This window comes from Lagenorhynchus albirostris, chromosome 7, assembly GCF_949774975.1.
Source record: "Lagenorhynchus albirostris chromosome 7, mLagAlb1.1, whole genome shotgun sequence".
Lineage (NCBI taxonomy): Eukaryota > Metazoa > Chordata > Mammalia > Artiodactyla > Delphinidae > Lagenorhynchus > Lagenorhynchus albirostris.
Genome location: NC_083101.1, coordinates 53,884,736 through 53,909,577, shown reverse-complemented (window position 1 = coordinate 53,909,577; position 24,842 = coordinate 53,884,736). Strand labels below are relative to the sequence as shown.

The 24,842-nt window shown below is 35.4% G+C and overlaps 1 protein-coding gene across 2 annotated transcripts in view; it reads left to right on the top strand.

Annotated features, from left to right (window-relative positions):
* The window catches only part of RFX3 (regulatory factor X3), a 289,095-nt gene that overhangs the window by 226,671 nt on the left and 37,582 nt on the right, over window positions 1–24,842 (top strand). For both annotated transcript variants that reach the window (XM_060153464.1, XM_060153465.1), the window contains exons 8-13: window positions 9,002–9,123; window positions 10,861–10,973; window positions 14,828–14,943; window positions 15,381–15,535; window positions 19,526–19,623; window positions 23,007–23,156. In XM_060153464.1, the coding sequence (XP_060009447.1) occupies window positions 9,002–9,123; window positions 10,861–10,973; window positions 14,828–14,943; window positions 15,381–15,535; window positions 19,526–19,623; window positions 23,007–23,156 (754 nt within the window). The remainder of the gene's footprint in view (window positions 1–9,001; window positions 9,124–10,860; window positions 10,974–14,827; window positions 14,944–15,380; window positions 15,536–19,525; window positions 19,624–23,006; window positions 23,157–24,842) is intronic.

The window sequence follows — 24,842 nt, the reverse complement described above, 5'->3', positions numbered from 1 at the left end:
TTTTCTCAAACTTACTTTTTAAATTGCTGATTCCTGTTTTTTGAGGTGTAGTCAGTGAAATATACTAAGAAGGGGTCTGGGAAAAAAAAAGCCATAAAACAGTCCCTTGTATAGTTGGAGACAGAGTTTGTGTGAATTGGAATAAACTGTTGTTGTCATGAGTTACCATTATTGTTTCCACCTGTTAGTGGCAATACCATAGCTTTTACTTTCTGGTGTGGTCTCTGCGCTCATGCATAGCAGTACTACACATTGGAGATGTTGGTGCAATAAAGAAAAATAAGATTAATTCAAAAATAATATATACTCAAACTTAAATATGAGCAATACCTTGGTAAATTGCACTCAAGACAGCTGAAACTTACTTCGTCCAGTGATTTCACTGCAAAGAATCCTAGCAAGTTTTCATGGGAATGGAAACCTTCAAGAGACATTCTTTATACAAAGCCTGGGTTAGGTAAGCAAGACCAAGGAATTACAAAGGTCACCTTATGAAACAAATTTCAGGGCTATAAAGATTGATGAGCCATGAAAACCCTGCAATATAAGTATAGTAATTATTGCTTTTAGAATTAGACATAATATGGTTGTATTTAAAAAGTGATATAAAATTCTCGGTGATATTCATAAATTGTACCGACTTTAGTTTCTTATAGTGTTAGCTTTCTTATGAAATAAGAATGTTAGAGAACCAAAGAACTGAAACTTCCTTTAATTTGTTGTTGTTGTTTTTTTAATGGTACAATTTTGGATTATGGACAGTTGCTCTTGGAATGGTGTCTTGGATAACTGCTTGAATTGTTAGTGTTATCAACTTCACCAACCCCTCACTGGGATTAGGACAGAGGGAGGTTTCTGTTGTCTCTTTGAAGGATTATATCACTGGTAACATTGATAGGCCTTAAGTGAAGCCAGTTACCGCATTTAGAGGAAACACTTGGACAGGAGAGGAAAAGTGTCTCTTCCTGAGTCTGGATTCAAGAGTTAAGAGTATTTGTTGAAAACAATGAAAAAGGGACTCATTGTACTGTTTGTTTTATGGCTTATAAAATAAGGTGATTCCAAAACTCAAATGATTCTACTGAATATATTAAATTTCACATTAGAAGAGCCTGCCATTCTCCTGTTAAAGTACAAGTGACATTTGAAAGGTTTAAAATATTTTATACTAGTATTTAATATTTTGGAATATTCAAATTGTTTAAATGCCTCAAGGTTTTTTGTATACATCTATATGTGCACATCTTCCATAGTATAAATGTACATGCTTCACCTGTTCCTATAGTAAGAAAATTCAATTATATGCAGTGATTACTTTATCAAATAAAAATTTGTACATTTTTTCTGATAAGTTTGGAATCATTGTAGTTGTAGCATTAATGATGGTTATTGTTTTGCATAGCTTTATAATTTTTAGAGCTCCTTTACATACGATATCTCATTTGAAGCTTTGATAGGGTAGTAGAGGAAATTTCCCCTTATCTACAAATCAGATTCCCAGCAACACCACCATATGGGAACATAACCATGAGTCTGGAAATAAATGGAAACAGCTTCTGACTGTAAAACAGATGTCACAGAGCCCTTAGTTTAGCTTAATTGAAAAGATGAAGCCATCCTCAAGTCATTTACCTAAAATAAAGGAGCAGATTAGAGCCCACTTGATTCATAGCCAATCATGAGATATAACAGCTGGCAGGAGGAAATATAAGTAGACTAGGGTCTTCGATTCACTTTTGGGTTACTCAGCTCAGCAGTCTGTACACATTCAGTGGAAGGACACATAGACCTAGGCATTCCAGTAGGCCCTTTAAGTATCACTATAGTGGCTAAAATCTAGTCTAACACAGTGTAATAACTATTTGACATGTTGATGACATTATAGGTAATCAAGAAGAGGTTAACTACCCTGGTTAAGGAAACAGGAGAATGTGTAATAGTTGGTTTCTTTTAATGCCTTCTGTTGAAAATATTTCATGTGAAAATAACTTCTGTACTTAAATGAGGTAGTCTTCAGTTTTCAAGGAAATTCACTTATGGACTAATTTGCTTACCCTAATTTAGACAATAAATAAATTAGGTTATTATAGAGCAAAAAGGAGATGAGTAATTTTCAGCTTTACAAACTAAGTAAAAATGTTTGCAGCAGTTTATTTCTAATATTTAAAAGAAGCACTCAGAGAGTGTTGGCACATGTATGTCAGCTATTCTTCCAAATCCTAGTAGCAAAAGTGGTGGAATAGAGCCAAGTGTGTTTGACAATGTGCTTGGCTGTGTTTGATCCCAGTAGCCATTCTCAAAGTATTAAACTGCATATATCATTCCTTCAACAAATACATAACAATCAATGGTTGCATATAGAATATGTCCATCACAACTAAAAGAGAATTCACAGAATCATAGAAGTTAGAGCTGGAAGGGGGAGGTCACCTAGCACACCTCATCCTCTTGATGAGAAAACCGAAGTCCATAAAGGATAGATAATGTATCCACGATAATATAGAAACCAGGACAAGAAACCAGTCCTCTTGTCTTTGTTCTTACAAGAATTCCGTCCTTCAAGAGGTAATATAACCCAAAGAGAAACGTGCACATGTAATAAAATTTAAGGGGAAAATCACACTTGAGTATGTCCTAAATAAGTGAGGAAATGTGCCACTTTCTGCCTCTGTGAATGGTCTTTTCATAGGAATTGGATTCTGTGAAAGAAGAAACCTTTGTGGCACTGAGGAGAGGAAAATAGAGGCCATTGGAAAGATGGGACAGCAAGGCTAGTTGGCTGTAGACAGATGTGAAAGCATGCGTGTTCCTAAGGAGTGAGGACAAGAACCTTTGTCATTTGAAGACCTTTCTTAATATAGTTTCATAGATTAGTGGAATGAACCTTATATTTAAAGGTGGGAAATAGGGATTTGAATACAGGCTGCTTTGGCACTTCAGTGTGTGTGACTGAACTTCACTGAACCTCAGTTTCTTCATCTGCAAAATGGAAATAATAATAGACTACCTCAAAGATTTTTTTGAAGTTCAAGTGGAAAAAAGTATATAAAGGACTTTATAACCGGAAATATCCAAGTGATAGGATAAAATAATAATTATTATCATTATTATATGCACTAGAGAAAATATTTCTTTAGAAAATATTTCTTTAAGAATAAGGCTGTTTTGGAGAAGAATGAAGCCTGGCAATTGGGCAAGTTTGGCTTCCATTTCTTTGTACCTCCAGGCCTGTGGTTTCCAGCTGTGATTGATGTTAATAGTTTACAATTCCTCTCCTGGCCATAAATTCCCTGGGGTCATTACAGAGATAAGCATCTAGGGCTGGTAAATTGCTCTGAGGCAGCTGAGGGTGGCAGGAGGGCAGGAGTCTTTAGTGGGAGGATGATCATGTATCTGCATTTGGCTTTTAGGAGACAAACAAGGAATCTTGGCACTGAGGTATTTAATGTTCACTGCCACTGCAGCAAGTCGTTGCTGTAAATATATTTTCCATTGAAGATGGGAGGATCATAAATAATCACATTCAGTAATTATTAAGTATAGTCATTCATGTAAAGTTTGTTACTACTAACAGTCCCCACTTATCCTTCTGATGAATATTTATTGAACTTGTAAATTGTTCATCAATAAGCACTTTATGTGCAAGATCTCATTTGGCAATTATATCGTTATCTACTGATACAGAAACTGAGGCTCATTTAATTTTACTGTATACAAGAAGCTAATTTATTTTTTCCTAGATAGAGCTTCAGATGACCTTTTTCCGTTTTTGTTGCTGTCTTGACATCAGGTGGAGTCAGGTTGTCATTCTCCAAATAAAGGAAGAGTGAGAACATTCCTGTAGGATCAATTTAACAGAAAGGACCAGCTGTAGACAAAAGAAGTAACCTAAAGGTGTCATACATATTTGTAGCAAGAATATATCAGTTCTATACAGTTAACCCTAAATTACCTACGCTAGGAGAACTCAATGAAGAAATTCATGAGATAAGGGAATCTTATTTGCCTCTTTCAACACCTAGGAGAGCAGTAAGCACATTGTCATTTGTGAAATGAATGAATGATCCATAGACTTTTATTTCAGCCAGCAGCTTCAGCCTCTTCCCTTTCCTACCTCTCCCACATTTCCTACTAAAACTGATGCAACTGATACAAATACCCCCATTTGAATTTAATTTTTCCTCCTATCCTTTCCCAATTATAGATGTAGAGCTAATGACAAGACAAATACTATGAGAGCCACCAACAAGGATTGAAGAGATGTAATAACTATCATTAACCAGCAGGGTTGATGTTAGAAGTTGTTTAGATATAGAAGTATTCAGTGTGACATCAAGGAGTTCATTACTATTCTGAAAAGATGGCACTCAACATTATTTTCTTCTGATCTGTTCATGTTTATATCATTTAGTTCATTTCAGACCTCAAATCATCTAAAACTTTTCTGGGACAATTTTTCCAAAGAGAATCTCAAGATTCCAGTAGAAAATTTTAACCTTTTGTGCCGATTATCATGCAAATCAAATGATTGTGTACCTTCTAGACTTATAAACATAATAATGACTCTAAATGCCTATACAGCTCAGATTTTGCATCTTTCATGTGCATTTTTCACCTGATTCAAAGGTAGTTTTACAAATGTTTCATTTAGTCTGTTGAAAATCCTTCCACCTGCTACTGTTAGTTGAATGTGATGGTAACTATATACCATTCTTTGCCTTCCATTGGACTCCTTCAGTGTCTTTATGTGTGAGATTATTGACAGAATTAGATATTATTTTACAGTAGAGTTACAGCTGTCCAAGTTCTAAATAACAGCTATGACTAACCCCATGGGGGAAGATTCCTAATAATTTTCCAAGTTTCTGTGTTAGTGACAGGTTTCATGCATACGCTCAGCTATTAAAGTATTAGAGTTTCTTTGATTTCTTAATCATTAACAACTTTAGCTTTGATTGCCCAGGGAGTTGCAAGCTGTTAAAATTATCATTTGCCTGTTAACTAATTTTGAAACCAAGAGCTGTTTCTTCATTTGATGTAGTACAGGTCTTTCTCAGAGCACACACAGCTCAAGAGCACTAAGAATCTACTATAAGAAAACCTATTCTAAAACAATGAATTTGTAAAATAAATGGGAGTAAAAGCAGAGAATTCTTAAATACTAAAGAGTTCAGTTTTTTAAAAGATTCAACAAAGAATTTTTTTCAGTAGAAAACATATCTTTTTTTTACAATTTAGTATTTAAATAGTGATTAATTTCTGTTAAAAAAGAGAGAGATAGGAAATCTGAAAGCTGTGTTTCAGTGTTAAAAAGTCACTTGAAATTCAATCAGAGCTAAGATAATGTTGGATTATCATGTAAGTCAATGGAATATTAAAAAACATCCTGGAAAAATTCCATTTATACACAGCCTTTTCAAAGTCATGCCCCTACAATACTTTACCCATAGTAAATACTCAATAAATATTTGTTAAATAGATTTGCTATATGTTAAGATCAATTGATGGTGTGATAAAATGAAGTGTTACCTTGAGCATTCATTCATACATTCATTCATTCATCCATCCACCATCCATTCAGAGATAGTTATTTACATTCCAAATGTAGTTTATTGAAAAATTGAAAAATGATGACGTATTTTATAAAAAATGACTTTTCTCTAATGTTATGATTGTATTTCTACAATTGGGCTGAAGGAATTTATTATTGGTCCAAGAAGCTCCTGTGGTCTAGTTCTGTGCAGGCTACTTAAGAAGTACATGAGAAGTTAGTTAAAATAATAAATTCCTAATCCCCATTCTCAAAGATTTTGTTCGGTAGATCTAGGGTGAGCCAAGCATTTGAATTTTTTTTTGAAATCTACTCAGATACTAATATACAATTAGGTTTCAAAACCTAACATAATATCATGTAGAACTGTTTCTTCCAGAAGAGTCAGTTACCACAATTATTTGCTTAGCTTATTTATAGTGTGCCTGAGGTAATGGCAGGGATAGGATGTTTTCCTTAGGCAGGACATCAGGAAAAGGAACATCTAGCTTTCCTCAGTTCAGTATTTCTAATTTCTGGTGATTCCTTTTAAGTATCAATACAGTGCCAGGCAATACACTGTGGATATGCCACTACTTAAAGCAGGAAAAGCAAAAGTCAGCACTACCTGGAAGCTCTCTTATACTTATAGGCCAACACTAATACTGTTCTTTATATGAGCCCTATCCCTGCCCTTTCTGATGTCATTCTTTATGTCACAAAGCCCTCCCAAACTTGTCTTCACACCTTTCTCTAAAGAGATAGAATGGAAGTTTCTGGCTTATAGAGGTCCTATTCTTGCTAACCCAGGCAAGCAAGAATGGATACACATAGTGCATCTTCGCCCAATCCATTCAATCTTTCACTTTGTGACCCTTACTCTGACCTTAGAATTAGACCTCTCATTTTACAATTCTGACTGTATTTTCTTTTTTCTTCACCTCTCCTAAGTAAGATTTGTTCTTAAGTACTGACCTGTACAGTTTCTCCAGAATTAATCAACTTATTTCCTTTTCTTCTACAAGCTAATCTTGATGTATTTTCCATCTCCTGTATAATAGAATGTACCTCTAATCAGTCCTTCCCACTCAATATCATTATTATTAAGCATAATCATACATTAATTGTAATGTATTGTGGCTTTGAGTGCTTATTAAAAAAATCTCTTTCTCGTTTGTAACTGCTGCTGTCTACATCTTTCTAAGGAAGCAGATAATTTTGCTTGCAGACTACAGGCTTGCTAAGCACTATGTGCAAGTAGACAGTGACATAGCATCTGTCAGATGTCTATATGTCAGTCTAAGATGAATATATGTCATATCCTTTTACAGTCCTTGATATTTGTGCCTATTAAACATCTGTAGTATATTAGATGCTGTGCAGGATAAAGCATAGCTGGGCAAAGTCTAATAATTACTGTCTCATCCTATACTGAAAGTTAATATAATTGAAGACTATAGGAAATACTTCCATTTTTCTCTTCTCCAGAGTAAATATTTGAAATCCCTTTAACCACTTTTGTTTATTAACTCCATGAACCCCAAACTCCATGAATGTAAATGAAGAAACATGGTTAAACAATTTTAGCCTCTTTTATTAGCAATATAAAACTTCACAGCTGAAAAAAGGAGGCTAAAATCAAATGAAACCTGGAATGGATCAATGAGGACAAAAGCATCCCTAAATACATTCCCTAAAGATAAAATCATTCAAGTCTTCTAGAACAGACTGGCTAGCAACTGCTGCCCCACACAAGTACCCCAAGTTCTTGCCTCACAAAGATTTTTTTTTTTTGCCTCTGTAAGATGATTCTTTAAGGAGGAAAAACAAATTAGGAAAACATTCAATTTTTTAGAAATGGCACTTCTAGCACATCACAATACTAACCCTTGTGTTATCTCTTGGTGTGGCCCCAATTGAAGAGTTCTTCCAGATTTTTTTTCCATTAATGAAAAGAATAGGTTTGAGTTCTTTTATATCATTAGAAAATAACAACCAACATTTTGGTCGTACAGGGTCATCACTAAAATGATAACAAGAATGAGTGTGTTGTACCTTTTTTTCACCCTGTTCATCTTCTAACTTTATTTTTGCTTTTCATATAGTTCTTTGTGAGATGCTGTCACATAAGAAATACATGTAAATGTCATTATGAGTGACTTTGCAGTTTTTCGTGGAAATTTCATTTATCTAAGTCATAATTAATAACATTCAAGATTGAATCATTTCCTAAGGCAACCTCAGCGTTAGTTTGTGCAGTGTTTCACCAGGTCCGTTCATTTTCTATCTGTTGTCAGAGTGCAGGCATCTTTGAGTGTATCTTGTTCATGTAGTGGGGACATTGTTACTTACAGTAACTTCATATTAATGATACAGTTAACTTATGGTATCAGTGTACGAGTCAAGTATCTGGATGGTGAGAATATTAGGTGGTTCTGTTTATAAATATAATTAGAAATGGGAAAAAATGGAAGGACAAACAACATAACATGCATGATGATATCTCTAGGTAATAAGCTCATTGTAGATTTTAACTTTTTCTTGCGTTTATCTGTTTTTTTAAATTTCTAAAATGAAGAAAAATATGAAATCTCAGAGAAAGAAGAAATTATAGTTGCTGCTTATTTCTTACTTTGCATTTGCTTATCCTAGGAGACTTACCTATGCATTCTTTGTATGCGGTATTTCTCTCCCAAGCAGTCTTTCCCTTCTTGCCCGTGCTGCTGAAGCATATTTTCTCTATTTTAGCAGTATGGAACGTTCATGAGTTTGTATAACGAGGACCTAAATATAAATACATAATTGTAGCTGACTTTGATTCTTTTTATTTTTTAAATTTGATAACCTAGGTTTGTAGATGGATTTTTGCATGCATTTTGCTGCAAGCTGATGCTTATGGTCTTTGTATTTGCAGATGTGGACAGGAGTCAAAGGAGATGAATGTGTTGATATGCATGGGAGGCTTTAGGTGATATGAAAAACAGTATGGCAGAGTTTGTAGGCTGAATCATATTTTGGAGATATAAATTAAATGAAAGCCATTCATTAACATTTCTCAGGCCCAATGTCCTAGATCTTAATTCAGATTAACATCCCAATGTATTTAACATGTTTCTCCCTTGATCCATTGGCCATTAAAAGTTATGTTCAAACTGTGTATTAAAACTATAATCATGGACATCTTTGCTACTGCTGTCCAAAGAAATACCTCATAACACTTTCATTCTTAGCTAAATTTCTGAATTTTCGAAAATGGGTCCCCTTCCTAAGCCCCTCCCCTTCTTTTTCCTTTTTACAATTTAAAAAATTTCTTCATCCTAACTTTATGAGACTGTCAAGGAAGAAACTCTTACAACTATCATAAGACATTAAAGAAGACAGAACAAAATTGAATGCCTTGGGAGTTTTGTGTAGTACAAAAAAGCAAGGAATAATTTGGTTTATTTGTTTTTTCCCATCTAATATTTTTAGGTACAAGCCTATGCAGAAAGTGGATGGGGTTGCAGATGGTTTCACAGGAAGTGGTCAACAGACAGGCACATCTGTTGAGCAAACTGTAATTGCCCAAAGTCAACATCATCAACAGTTTTTAGGTATGTTAAGGTGTAATGCATATTAGTTGCTATCAGGATTTTGAAAACAAGAGAACAACAGTAGTGTTTTCTCCAAGTACAATGTCTATTACAGATGTTAATTACATAGATTTTTTTTGTGTGCTGAAACTATGCACATTATATGATAGTTCTAGTTCATTTCTACTTTTTCATAGAAAAAGAGCTTATTTTTTAAAATCTCAAGCTATGTAGAACTTCTAAATGCATCTGAATTAAAGGCTTATTTCTATGAAATTGTTTTCCAGAATTTGTATTAATTGGGCATTTATGATCAAAATTGTGTGGTAGTTTCAGTAGTAACTTGAAGTGCCAAAAAGAATTCTCATTTCCTGCGTATAAAGTTGCATATGCATATAGTCTCAGATTAGAAAAAATTATTATAAACTTTTAAAAAGTAATTTATTCTTTTAAATTGATCACAGTATTTGCTACTTTTGTAATTTTATAGATGGTATGCATGTTTCTTGTTATTTAAAGAGTTAAGGAAGTGGAACTTGAACATTTTGCATATTCCTGTCGTAGCTAAAGGTGCAAAAATGGCACTTTAATTGACAGCTCTTCTAGAGATGAACATGCATAGTTTCGGTACAACAGATCAAGATAAGTAGAAGCTCTCAGAGAGTGCGTGTGTGTATGTGTCTGTGTGTGTGTATATGTGTCTATGTGCACTTTCTGACAAAGACAACTGAAATGTACTCTGGGGTCAGAATGGCTACTGAAGTTGAAAGCATTATGGCAGCATTCCCAAACTAGTGTCCTCAAGTATATTCTTGTAGACCCTTGAGCTCTCAGCAAGAATCTTTATGGTTTTTATTTTGTGTCCTTATTTCAATTATAATCTTAAAAAAAAATAAAAGCATATTCTGGATTACCTGGAAGACTAGAACGAATACCGTTCTGCAATTTTAGTTTCCACATTTGTATTTGAATTTATCATAAGGTTGGCACCAAAGTGTATTGCATTAATTGTCCAGAGCCAATGAGAAAAGAACAGAGAGAGACTTACTGTGTAAATTACGCCTTCATACCAAGGGAAGGCTAAATGATGTCCCAATGCTCTGTGTAGAGGAAAGTTTCACAGCTCATTTGAATATAGAAGCATAATGGGAGAACCAGCCATCATGAAGTACGTGTTGGTATAGGGTTATCAAACTCAAAAGATCCTGCGCTGCAGCAGTCAATACCATATTCATGTTGCAAGAGGTAATTTAGTTACAGGACGACAGCATCATCTATCATATCAAATTAATGTTGTTAAGTTTAATGTTATTTTTTTAGGTTTCTTTGTACTTATTTTGTAGGTCTTTTGGTTTATGATTATATGAGAGGTATAAGCATAATAAGTTTAAAGCTAGATTTATTTTTATATACCTAAGTAATATAATGATAAAAATAACTAAAATTGATACTGGCCAGCTCAAGGTATTTTTCTTATCAGAGGTGTCCTATATTGAGAGACACTGAGATGTGTTATTTCCAGTATAATCATAGTGAAAATTTAGTTTCTCCAGAATTTTAGAAGTATCCTCTCTATTCTTTGGTGCTGCTGCTGCTGCTAAGTTTTGTTTATAAAATACTAATATGAAAAGTCCTTGCTTTTTGGACCACTGACCTTTAAATTTTTTTCCTTTTTAATCTTCTTAAATTTGCCCTCATTAAGCTGTAATTGGCACCATCCACAATAACTTTTTTTCTGTTGTGTTGTCATGGTAACAGATGCATCTCGAGCACTTCCAGAGTTTGGAGAAGTTGAAATCTCTTCTCTGCCAGATGGTACTACCTTTGAGGATATCAAGTCACTGCAGAGTCTTTATCGAGAGCACTGTGAGGTAAGTCTTTTCAAACACAGTCAGACACGTGCTAAGTTTTGCCAGGCAACTTGCTAAAGCAAAATAATGAAACATATTCCTAGAGGACAGATAAAGTTACTTCATATTTCTTTGAGCACTAATAAGTTATCTTTTCTTCATGTCTCGGGGAGAATAAATTTTACTTTCCATCTTCTTAGCCTATTCTAATACGAATCCTTTGATGAAGCAATTCCACTTCTAGGTACTCCTTCTAGAAAAATGCTTACATGTAGGGGAAGAGATAAGTGTACAGGGAACTTGTTGCATTATGGTTTTTAATGAAAAAGATTGCTTATAACTTCAATATCTAACAGGGAACTGAATAAATAAAATATGGTATGATCTATAGAGTAGAATGCTATGCAGCCATTAAAAAGAACAGGCAACTCTAAGTGTACTTTTTGGAACAAGCTTCAGGATTTGTTTTTAAGGGAAAAAGCAAGATGTAAAACAGCAAGTATAATATATTATCATTTGAGTGAAAAAGAACATGTTATATACATCTCTCCAGAAGAAAGAACAAAATATTAATGCTGGTTGCCTTTGGGAACAAAACTTAGTGACTGGGAGTCAGGGGAAGGAGACTTAATTTTCCAATATACTCTTTTTACCTTTTGAATTTTACATGATAGCTGTGTATTTCTATCCAAACTATTTTCTAGAAATGTTTTATAAAGCACTTTAGGTGTTCCTTCCAGGGATCATTGAGGCTCTAGTTTTGTTTGTTTTGTTTTCATGGTTAATTAAGTTTTCTCTTGGTGTTTTCCATCCCTACTCCTACTCCCTTTCTGAGTATCCTATATCAAAATTGGCTACGTTGTCTCCAGGAGGTGAACTCTCTCCAAGCCCGCTCGTACCTGCAGCTCACCTGGTAGAACGAAGATAACAGATTGCAATAAGAGTCTTCTAAAGTACCCCTCCTTTTGAAAGAGGAACTGTTTAGAACTTAAGTAGCTTTATTCCAGGGCTATTTATGATCTACTTAGAAGTAAAAGATAATCCTTGGGCAGTCCTCCTGACTGCTGACAATGCAGTATGCAGTGAGAAGTCTCAGCTCATAACATTCACAGATTTTTTTTCCCACTCCAGAAATAAGAACTGCTTGAGTGAATCTGAGTACTTGTCAGGGGTGCTAGATTATTAACAACCAAGGGCAAGTTCTCTCTTTATTAACAAACTGTGTGCCAGAAGTGTTTTTCAACATGTCCTGCCAGTTTGTAGTTCCCAACATTTCTTGTTATGATGAAAAACACTTACTATCTGTTTCTCTTTGACTGCTTTTCCCAATATTAGAGAATTTCTGGATGATCCTTACCTATCTAGAAAAAAATTTCTCTTTCTTTCTGCATGAATATCATGTATATTCAATGAAGATTTACATAAAGATTCTCTAATCAGTTTCTCATTTCTCTGTGTTCAGGTGAACCTTGCTTCAAGCAACCCCGCCTACACAAATATAATTTGGATTGTTTTCAGTTGCTCATATTTATTCAAAATATAACTTGGAGCATGATTATTTACATTACTAAAGAATATACATTAAAATTAATCTAAATGAAAAATTCCCCCAATAAGATGAAAATATTCTTTGGGTTACAAAATTTTCATTAATTGTCAGGAATACTCTATATGAAGAGATATGAACATATATAGTAATTAATCTGCATGGGAAATGGCAGTTCATAGAATGATCCTCATTTATTTCGGAGTTACCAGTGTTCGTGCCATCTCTCATGGGGCATAAAGACATATATGAAAAGGAAGAATTCTAATTATTTTTTCCTGTCACACTTCCAAACTTTTCAAGGACAGGTGCCTGAGTCTCGGATCCAGTCCTGTAAATGGTTGTTTGCCCTAAGCCAGTGAAATACAGATTATTTTAAACTATATTTGGCATACATTTTAGTTTGAACATATTTAAAAGTGGGTGGACAAATGATAAAATGTTTTATTCATTTGTAAAACTGACTAAATGTGGCTGATATGAATGTCCTTTTCAGAAGAATTATTTGAGATTATTTCATTTGAAGAGATACTTAATTTAAGGTGCACTGAATTTGTGACTTGCCTTATTTTATTTCATATTTCCTATAATTTATGTTTTTTAAGAAAGATTAATGTACCCATTTTGGCTGTTATTTGGAATTTGCCCAGTTGGCTTATCAAAGATATTTTGGAAGTATCACTAGTTATGTAAGGAACAAATATAATTTTCTACACAAGATGCTCTGACAGTCATTTTTTTCTTTTAATATATGCATAGTGTCCTTACAGCAATCTCATAGCTAGAAATATGTAAGGTATTATATCAGATATTACTAATTGCTTCATTAATAGACATCTCTCAGAATGTGCCTAAACTACATTTGGGAAAGCAGCTATAATAATTTGCCTCCTGAGAAGGTTTTGGGTTTTGCCTGGGAACAAGGACATCTGGATGCCTTTCCTTCCACGGCTTGCTTTTGTGTTTTTATTGTTGCTGATATTAAAGTGTGAGGAGAGTGTTAATTAATTAGTCCCCTTCCCTCCATTTTCATTTTCCAACTACTTGCAACATTTCCTACTAGTTCCCAGAACATGCCCCCAAACAGATTTTGCTTAATACTTGAATTGGTCTCAGAGTGTTTTTGTATAGAACATCAATTATTCTCTGTATCATGCACAGGGCCAGATCTACACGGGTAGCACAGACTCCAGAATTACAAAGTTACAGTTTCCTCTTTCTGCCTTAAATGTTCAGATCGATTCTCTCGATTGCCCCTTGCTGTCTCTTAGCTTCTAATAATTTTGCAGATCTTGAAGGGACTGTTTTACGTGTTTTTATTCTCAGTGCTGATGACATCAAACACATTATACTGAGGACTTGTCTTTTATACTGAAAATAATCACAGAATCACGTGATCTTTGTACTAACAAGTTTTGGTTTTATGACTGCTTTTTATCTGAAGGCGAATTTGCAGACTAATTGCAATGGCAGGGTGAAATTAAATATCATCAAAAGTTAATGAAAGTGGCAAATTTTAGCATCATCAAAAAAATAAAAATGTCCTTGATGCAGCTGGAGATCTAAGAGATAAAATTAAGGAGGAGGAGGTGAGGGCCCCACCCCCGAGGTTAGAAAAGGGGATAGTCTTATAGCTTCCCTCTAAAGGGTGTATGCTGAGAGAGGATTGAATGTAAGCCATTCTGTGACCGCAGAGAGGTGCTTGCTGTGCTTTTCTTCTGCCAAGACAGGCACTACCCTCTGGAGGTCAGCCTGACTCTGTAGTTTCTGCCCTCAGCCTCTGCTTGGCTAGGAACACTCCAGAACCCATGGTCAGCAACCCTAACCAGAGCTGATTGAGCCCTAACTCCGTCTGCCATACACAAGCACCTCCATACCCTTCTCTTCTGCTTTTTTTTTTTTTATGGCTAGTGGACACAGCTAGTCCAGTAAAGACTGATGTGAATTGAATGTATGTTCTGTGTCCCTGTGGATCTGAGAATAGTAAGGGAACCGGGGAAGTAGTGGGTTAAGGAATGAAAGAAAAGTTAGGGAAGCAAGCATAAAAATGGAGAGAAAAGAGCGGAAAAAGTAAGGGTGGGACGTGAGGTCATTCTGGGAGGAATACAAGTTACCCTGCTTAATCATTTAAGAGTTATTTCCCCCGGTTTTTTCCTAGCTAATCTCTTTTGTTTTCCCATTTCCATTGGCAAAATTTAGTCCAGTTTTACCATATTAATTTATGAACCCAAAAGTATCTTTATATTTAAGTCTTGTTTCAGTATGTACTTCTCACACATCCCCATAAGAAATTTTGTAAGGTAATATCAATAACCATTTTGTTTTTTAGGCAATATTGGACGTTGTTGTGAATCTTCAATTTAGCCTGATAGAAAAATTGTGGCAAACATTCTGGCGCTATTCTCCCTCTACTCCAGCTGACGGCACTACCATTACTGAATCAAGGTCAGAATCAATATGCTTTTCCAATTCATTTTCATGGCTGAGTAGATGTCACAGCTAACAAATTAGAGATATGTATACCAGTTGTGAACCTTACCTGATAACATTAATTGAATAGATTGAAATAAACCACAAACTACTCTTTTGAGGTTTCAGCGTGTGTATTATAGCTCCCATTTATATTGACTTGGGGGACTGCAGTAGAACTATTTCATCCTCATGGAATTAGTATCATATCTGCCTTTCATACCGTCAGAAAGTATTAACGTGCATAGGCAGCTCTGGGGGAGTGTTATGTATATCCAGCCGTGTGGCACCAGGGCAATGGTGGTATAGTTCTAACCTCAGTAATATTTGATAAACTAAAACTATTTTTAAAGTCCATTTTCTTTTTTATCCTCATTTGCCATCTATTCATTTGCTACATTTATTCACACCAGCAATCTGAGTGAAATAGAAAGTCGACTTCCGAAAGCAAAGCTGATAACTCTGTGCAAACATGAGTCTATCCTGAAATGGATGTGTAACTGTGACCATGGGATGTACCAGGCTTTGGTGGAGATTCTCATCCCCGACGTCCTTAGACCTATTCCTAGTAAGTTAAATGCAGACAAGTACGGATGCTTTTGTTCTCATACATTCCACCCAGGAAGTTTTGGGTAGTGACGTTGCAAACTAGAGTGATTCTAATCTCATTAAATTTGCCAAATAGAAAACATGCAACACAGAGTATTGCATGAAAGCAGCCTAGAGCAAAACTGTAGTAAAAAGGGAAAAATTCTCTGTTTTTCAATCTTTCATTTTCTTTTTGACAAAAAAGACAACCTATAGATGTGACAGCCCCAATGACTAATTGCAAGAACACTCCCAGGCCAGTCAACCATGTGAAAATCATTCTACCCAAGGAAAAGGTTTCCTTCATAAAGCCCTGAATTTTTGAAATCTGTAATTGCTAGACCAGCCTCTTTCATGTTTGCTTTTGATTTGAAATGAATTTATCTTGGTTTCTACTGAAGTTGAATTTCTTTATAAAAGCATTTACTTTGTCACTGACATCACGTTAAGAACTACAAATGCAGTTTCCATTAACAGTAATGGTTAGCTGGCATTTTGAGAGAAAAATCAATGTACCTGCACTAGCAGTGTATTCCTGCCATGAAGCAAATAGGAATTACATAGATAAATTAGATTACTTTTTTAAGTGATAGTGTTTTTTAAACTACCCTGTTGCAAACAAAGCTATTTTTTGCAAGTGTCAATATAAAAGCCATCATGGATACTTGTGTTAGAGACAGTTGAAATGATTTTAGGTCTACATCTTTATGAGCACCTACTAGTAACCTTAACTTTTAAAGATATGGAACAGAATTGCTACTCTACAGTGACATTAATAAGGTAAAAGCAATCTTTTAGCTTGTAAAATTAGCAGCCGTGTACTCGAAGTACACTCTTCACAGTTAATTTGTGTTAAATTATTCCAGAAAATATTTAAATAGGGATTTAGCAAGAAATGGTGAAGATACTAACATTTGTATGTTTATACTTTCTTTTTTAAAATATGATAACAGTGGAAGATATGAGTTATTTCATATGTTCCCTACCACCTTAAAATATATGCTTAGACATACATTTACATATAATATCAATGAACACACACATAAACATACATAAATTTATATAGAAATTAGTTTTTTAAAAATCCAGCTGCCATGGTCTCACATTTTTATAAATTACTAATATTTTCTACCCTATCTGCACCAAGTTTCCTGACTAAAGATTGATTAAAAGTGATGTTGTCATGGAAAATTTCAATGTGTAAATTCTCTACTGATTTATGTTCCAGAATCTGATTTTCCTGTTTTTGTCTTGCTTCCTGTGCTCTGAGTGATAATCTCTAGAGATGTTTAAGAGAAGTTGCATAGGGTAGTTCATTAGCCTATGACATCTTGCCACCAACATAAATTTCTCTCATGAGATATAAGAAAAGGTGTCAGTGAACGCTTTCTTTTTTGAGGCCAGTCAACAACATCAGTGTTCATTAAACAATTCTAAAATCTGTTGCTTCTATGTTAGCATCACAAGACTTTAACTTGTAAACTCAGCAGTTCCCTAAGTTAAATCACGTATCAAGTGTAGTTGGCTTTAAACCCCAGAATTTTTAAGCACACAATACACATGACCTTTGTTTTTGGCAAATTTTGATTTGAAAACCGTTTTATTTTGTCAAGTAGTTTGTCTCTGCATTCAGACAACTCAAATTCAGGAATTATGAGTATAGTTTTACAGTTTCTCTGAAATTACAAGATGCATTAAGGTGCCACCCTACCAAGTAAATTTGGAATTTTAATTCCTGTTCTATAACAAGACTTAACAAAAATAAAGCTTAAAATACAGTGTAGATCACTATCTTCTGATTGTGCATTTTAATATTAATCATAAGCAGGTTGAGACAAGTTAGCTTTAGAGTAGTTTTAAATTTCTAACCATCCATTCATGAGAAAAAGTTGTCAATCTGCACAATTTGATCTGACATGAATCCCTATAGAGAGAACAAACTTAATTTTATTTTTGAAAATTTAATTTTCCTGGCTACTAGTACTTCACTCTACCATTTACTGTCCAGATGGGATTCCTTTTTTTAGCCAAAAAAGTCTGCATATCACACTAATTTAAAGTCAGCTTGAAGCTACTATACTCTAAAATACATTTATCTGAAAATGGGGGAAAAAAAGTGAAGTGTAAAAAATTGTGTAAGAACTCAACTGGTAACACTCAAATGTACAATTTATGATTATAATTAAAGGTGACCCAAAATGTCATTTAGTACAAAAAAGGAAAAACTTACAATCATTTGAGATACAAAGCATATCTTTTTATTTTACAATCTCCCTAGCATTAAATGTGTCTAAATAAAACAAGACCCATATTAAATTTTTTTAAGTAACTTTTCTCAGTTCTTGTTTTTTTCAGATTAAATAATTATTATATATTAATTATAGAAAACTACGTAATACAGATAGCCAAATTGAATCTTATACAGAATTTTACTGAGTTTCTAAGAGGGTCTTTAATTTTTTTTTCCACTGTTTTTCATTTCCATTCATGCCTGCCCTCCATGGTTCCAGTACATAATACAACAGAAAAATATTTTTCTTTCTTTTTTCTTTTTGGCTGAAGTGAGAAGCTTTGGAAATTTCAAAAAATTAGTTCTCAAGAAATTTCCAGCTCAGTGTTTCCAATAGATGATTCTCATGGTTAAAAGTCTGCACTTCTTGAGTGTTTTTCCTAATCAAAATGTAGCCATCTCAGTTTCTCTTCTGTCATTTGACCACTTAAAGAAATAATTTTTAAAAATTTGTTGTTTTTATTATTGGAATAGTAAAATTTATATCTTTTGCATTTAATTTGAGTAAGTTAATTATTTCTAACCCTGCTTTAACAAAAGTAGTAAAGAAGCATGTCAGACTCATTTGAGCACAGAAAGAAAAACCAAGGAATTTAATCCCATCGTTAACATTAATATTCTTGGGAGCCTTGGACAAAAATGTAACCTCTCTGTCTCTTATTGTGGACTACCAATTGTAAGACTTACCCACATTATAGGGAACCCACAGGGATTTATTTTCTGTTGTGGGTGCTTCAAACACTTACTTATTAAATGTCTAAAACTGCTCCCTACACCGTGGAGCCTTGGGCACAGGTGAAGTAAAATGCTACTGACTGAATTACTTGTTGAACAAGAGAAGAATTCTGTTTCCTATTATACAGCCATCTCAATAAGCAGATCCGTTCTTATAAAATAGTCATAATCACCCCTGTTAACGGAAAATGCTTCTAATCATTTTATGACCACCATAAACACTACTCTCATGGGACCTATCCCTATTCAGGTTTTAACAGAGATGTAAAGAGTATGGAATGGACTGTTTTAGGAATATCTTAAGAATATTGGCCTCTGTGACAGCAATTTTATTATCACAGTGATCTTTTATCGCTACCTGCCAGTGAAATGGAGAATAGTTATCCAGAAGTATCAAGGCAGGCAATTTTAATTTTACCTTACTTTTCAACACGAGTGAGAGATATCTGCTCTAATTGACATGTTCTAATGTAAAGAGATGCATAGAGAAAAAGAGAAAGCTTTGCATTATTTTCTTTTTAACTAAAGAAATGAAAATAGGTTAAGAGCTTGAAAAAAGTCAAGATAAAGAATTTCTAAAGAAAATACTTAGCCTTTGAGCACAAAGCTGTTTTTGAAAAGAGTGTTTTGTCTAAGATAAAAAAATTCCATAAGTATATTCACAACTGGTATATGTTGCTATAAGCAAAAATGTTTGAATGTTTTCATTTCCCAACAAAGTATCATAAGTATCTGGGAACAAAATAGCTTTAAAAGACAAGCCCATGATATAATATTTGGATTCTTTCAAAGTTAGGAATAATTTTAAATAAAGTCTTGTCAATGAGGATAATATAAGCTCTGTGCTATTTCACATGTTGTGCTTGCATGTTTTCCCTTATTCTAGCATAAAGATTAATGTTCTTTGGTATCTTTTTCGTTCTGCTTTTATTCTTTAACATTTAGGTGCCTTGACCCAAGCCATTCGAAATTTTGCAAAAAGCCTTGAAGGTTGGCTTTCCAATGCCATGAACAATATTCCACAGAGAATGATACAAACCAAGGTACACTTTTATGTCCTTGCTTTTTCTTTTGTGTTTAGGAAATCGTTATGAACTATGAATTTTAAATCTGTCCTATCAAATGATATTATGTAGAATATTAATATTATAATAAATTAAATCTTTTTAAGTTGATTTTTGTATTTGTATTTTATAACCATGTGGTAAAGAACTTGCACAAGATACGTTGTTTGATGATGCTCTTTTCAGAGAGACTAGAGAAACATTTTAGATGTGGTGTATTTATCAGCCCTTTTCTAAAGTGTATATTTAAGATTGCTTAGTTTCAGTTATTGAAAAGAACAGCCTAGAATGTTCAAATAGTTTCCATTTGAGTTTTAGAATTTTTAGGTCCCCTACTATACTCATTGTATTCCGAAATGTTCATGTAAATTAATAACCATTTGCTTTTCAGGATGTTTTGGTTTTTTAACACTGGAGAATGCTTTTGTGAATCAAGTAATCATTTTTTTAAAATAAATTTATTTTATTTATTTAATTTTGGCTGCATTGGGTCTTCGTTGCGGTGTGCAGGCTTTCTCTAGTTGCCGCGAGCAGGGGCTACTCTTTGTGGCGGTGCGCGGGCTTCTCATTGCCGTGGCTTCTCTTGTTGTGGAGCACGGGCTCTAGGTGCGTGGGCTTCAGTAGTTGTGGCTCACGGGCTCTAGAGCACGGGCTCCGTAGTTGTGGTTGGCGGGCTCTAGAACATGGGCTCAGTAATTGTGGTGCATGGGCTTAGTTGCTCCACGGCATGTGGGATCTTCCTGCACCAGGGCTCGAACCCGTGTCCCCTGCACCGGCAGGAGGATTCTTAACCACTGTGCCACCAGGGAAGCCCAAGTAATCATTTCTTAAAGAGAACAGTTATCTCATAGTTGATGAGTATATTTCAGGAATGTGGATTATTTAGCTAGAGATATGAATTCTCCTCTCCACTTTGTCCCCTACGAACCATGTTACTTTAGGTTAATCTGTGAACATACATGACAGATTGGACTGATTCTGTCTAAACTTTGATAACAAAAACCACATTTGTGGCCTTTTGTCAGGGTCTGTATCTACTGTCAGATGCCAGCAATATGCCTTGGCTTTCAGTTTGAGAGTGTAATTGAAGCTCTTGTAGCTGACAAGTCTGTGATAGCACAAGTCTGCTTCAGCTTAAGGTTTGCAATAACACATTCTATCTCTAAAATGTATAGGACACATTTCATGAATATGCCCACCTTAGATTGTTGCTTTAGAGCTGTGCTGTCAATACAGTAGGGCTAACCACATGTGGCTATTTAAATTGTAAATTTAATTAAATTGCATTGAAATTTACTTTCTCAGTCACACTAGGTACATTTCAAGTGCACCTTAACCCATGTGGCTAGTAGTTACCATACTGGGTAACACATAAGTAGGGCGTTTCCATCATTGCAGAAAGCTCTCCATGGTAGTGCTATTCTAGAGTGCCACGTTCAGGTGGGCAAATAAAGGAGGTGCTATTTGATTATGATGGTCAGAGGAATGTTTTCCAACTTGCAAAGTCAGTCATAGTTATAACAGTACTTTCAAACAGCTAAAAGTACCTCCTGCCCCAGTGTCATCAAAGTGGATCTGGTAGCAATCCATCTGCAATATGGGCCATCTCACTGATCTCTAGAGTTGATTTGGGTGGTTTACCTTGGAGGAAGGTGCCTTCTGCTATTCCTCCCTCACGGACATGCAGCCTTTTTTCAGCTGAGCATTTAATCAACAAAGATGATCTAGTGTGACAGTGGAAACAGCATAATGAGGTTGTGACTGAAAGTTATTATCAAAATGCCTGGATTCATATCCCACCACTGTACTGTAGTTTCTGTGTAACCTTGAGCAAGATCGTTAACCTCCCTAAGTCACAACATGTGTCTAATAGAATGTTTATGAGAATTGAGCAAGGTAATGTATGTTAGGCATTTAACACAGTGCCTGGCACGTGATATGTCCTTGATTAGTATAAACCACAGAGATGGGAAAATGTGAAATACTCTCTTTGGGGGTATGTGAACGTCCCCCAAGTTCCACATGGTCCTGAAGCATCTCACTATCAAGATAGAACATCCTTTGGCCTGTGGAACACCTTCTACTGCTCAGCCAACTGACTGTTCAATCAGTTGCTTGTTATATACCCATAGTGATTTAATGTCATTCCTGTAAATATGTTAAAGTCCTCATTAGATCTGCTACGCAAGTAACAAATTTTCATGAGATCATGAGATTTAGATATTTACCTAGACTTTTTCTTTGTCATTAGCTTTGCTATCTTTCAATATAACCCAGTTTGTTCAGGGTTTCAGCAGGAAAAAAATGGTATATCCAAAGGGGAGAATAATTGAATAGAGTTTAAGGGTCTGTTTCTAAACATGTGAAAAGAGTTAAGAAAACCAAGGAGGAATGGTACAGCACCCCAGGACTAGCAAAATAGTGGGAAGCCTGCCCATCCCTAGGTCTGAGGGGGAAAGAAGTGATTATGGCATCAGATCTTCTCCTTCCTCCAGAACTGTGGCCTTACGAAGGAGAGGGCAGAGGTTGTGAGGGAATTAGTAGTTTGACTACTTTCTTCCATCCTTCAGTCTCCTACCAGTGCCTTTCATTGGCCAAACCTAACTGGAAGCCAAAGGGCAAGAGAGGCAGTTAATGTAATCTATTCAGTTTAGTCTTCCTGGGCACAGAGCAGCATGGAGAAGGCCGGAAAGTACATTCTGAAGGACAAATGGAGATTTTTCTGGATAGCCCTTTTACAGAAATTCAAATTCTGAAGAGTTGCTTGTATCCGATAAGTTTATTAGCTATGTATTTGCTAATAAAGTCTTTGAGTGTTCTTATTTCACCTCAGAATTACCCACTCCTATTTCACCTCTATAAAATAAAGGTAAAAAGAGTGAATCTTAATGACAGTGCTCTGAAAAGCATGTTTTTTAATCCAGTTTAAAAAGTGGGACTGGATAGTGTGGTTTTCCAAGTAAAAGGAAAAAAAATTTTATTTGCTTAGTTTGTAGTTGACTGTCGTACAGAGAATAAGAAATGAAAATCAACATTTTTCCTACTTGTCTCGACTAAATCATTTCTTGCTATGGATTAGTAGCTACTTGCAAGACTGGTTTAATTAATGGTGCACTCAGATGTCGAAAAATGTGGGAGTTTGTTTTAGCCTTGACCTCAGCCTACTCAAAAGGAAAGTAATACTTGGTTTAGAAGTTTAAATGCTATAATTTACAAGTAAGCTCTCTCACCAAATGAATTTGAAATAAGTATCAGAGGGAAGCATTTAAAATTTGGCAAGGGAATAAAGATTTGAAGATTGCAGTGGTTTCTTTTACTGGAGGGGAAAGAAAAAATCCCAACTTAATTGGATTTCTTTACAGGTTGCAGCTGTAAGTGCCTTTGCCCAGACTCTGCGAAGATACACGTCGCTCAATCACCTGGCCCAGGCAGCTCGTGCAGTGCTTCAGAACACTTCTCAGATCAACCAGATGCTCAATGACCTCAACCGTGTCGACTTTGCCAATGTCCAGGTACTCTGTTTTCTTTCAAAACGTGTCTTTTAATGAAAGGTATCCAATTTTTTTCTTCTTAATTGGGATCATCATATTTCTTTTCAAAGTTACATCAATTCACAGGCACATCTAGATTCACAATATCCTGAAAGAGGGGCGTTTTACTCAGCTATGGCTTTACTCCTCTGTTTTGCGGTTAAAGTCTGCTAATATTTATAGTGCTAGACAGCAACATATGTCACCAGGGTTTGCTGAATGATTAATAGAGTAATGATGACCACAGTCAGTGAAGTTTGGTAGGCAGGAGATGAAACGCTTTCATCTACTAGCTGTGGGGTCTTGGGCAAGTTCCTTAACTCTTCTGGGCTTTACTTTCTCCATTTTATAACACATATCTTAGATTACTGTTTACATATTTAGTAATATGTAAAGCCCATAGCACCATGACACGCACACGAGAAATTTGTTTTCAAAAGTGCCCCACCTTGGTTCGTGCCCCGGTCCAGGAGGATCCCATGTGCCGCGGAGCGGCTGGGCCCGTGAGCCGTGGCCGCTGGGCCTGTGCGGCCGGGGCCTGTGCTCCGCAGCGGGAGAGGCCACAACAGTGAGAGGCCCGCATACTGCAAAAAAAAAAAAAAAGTATCCCACCTTGAAACTCTATTTCAGAGTTTACTATAGGTACCTGGTAAATACTTGTTATTTGAAAAGAATTAGGTGTAACATATCTGACTCTTTTGATCATCCAAATGAAAGAATAATTTTTTAACCTAGTGATGAAACTACTCACTTGTACATCAAAGTACACGTAAAAAATAGCTACTTTAGGAATATTATTATGGAATCCCAGCAAGTATTTTATTTCAGATACTAAAATAATGAAGCTAATTGTTACCAATGAAAAAAAAAAAAACAGTCCATGGCTCACTCAAAGCAAAAGCAACAAAAGATATATAAATATTGAACATAATCAAAATTTTAAACTTCTGTGCTTCAAAAGAGACCATCAAGAAAATGAAACAACAACTTATAGTATTGAAAAAATGTTTGCAAATCATATATCTGATAAAAATTTATATCTAGACTATATAAAAAGAACTATTATAACCCAACAATGAAAAGACAACCTCGTTTAAAAAATGGGCATAGATCTAAATAGATATTTCTCCAAAGAAGATATACAGATGTCCAATAAAGTACCAGAAAACTCATTCAGCAGCCACCAGGGAAATACAGATAAAAACCACACTGAGCGGCTTCCCTGGTGGCGCAGTGGTTAAGAATCCACCTGCCAGTACAGGGGGCACAGGTTCGAGCCCTGGTCCAGGAAGATCCCACATGCCACACAGCAGCTAAGCCTGTGCGCCACAACTACTGAGCCTGTTCTATAGAGCCTCCGAGCCACAACTACTGAAGCCTGTGTGCCTAGAGCCTCTGCTCTCAACAAGAGAAGCCATCGCAATGAGAAGCCCGCGCACTGCAACGAAGAGTAGCCCCCACTCACTACAACTAGAGAAAGCCCATGCACAGCAACGAAGACCCAAGGCAGCCAATAAATTAATTAATTAATTAAATCTATAAAAAACCCCGAGATACCACTTCACACACACTAAAATGGGTATTATCAAAAAATAAAATGGGTATTATCAAAAAGACAAATAATAGGGCTTCCCTGGTAGCACAGTGGTTGAGAGTCCGCCTGCTGAT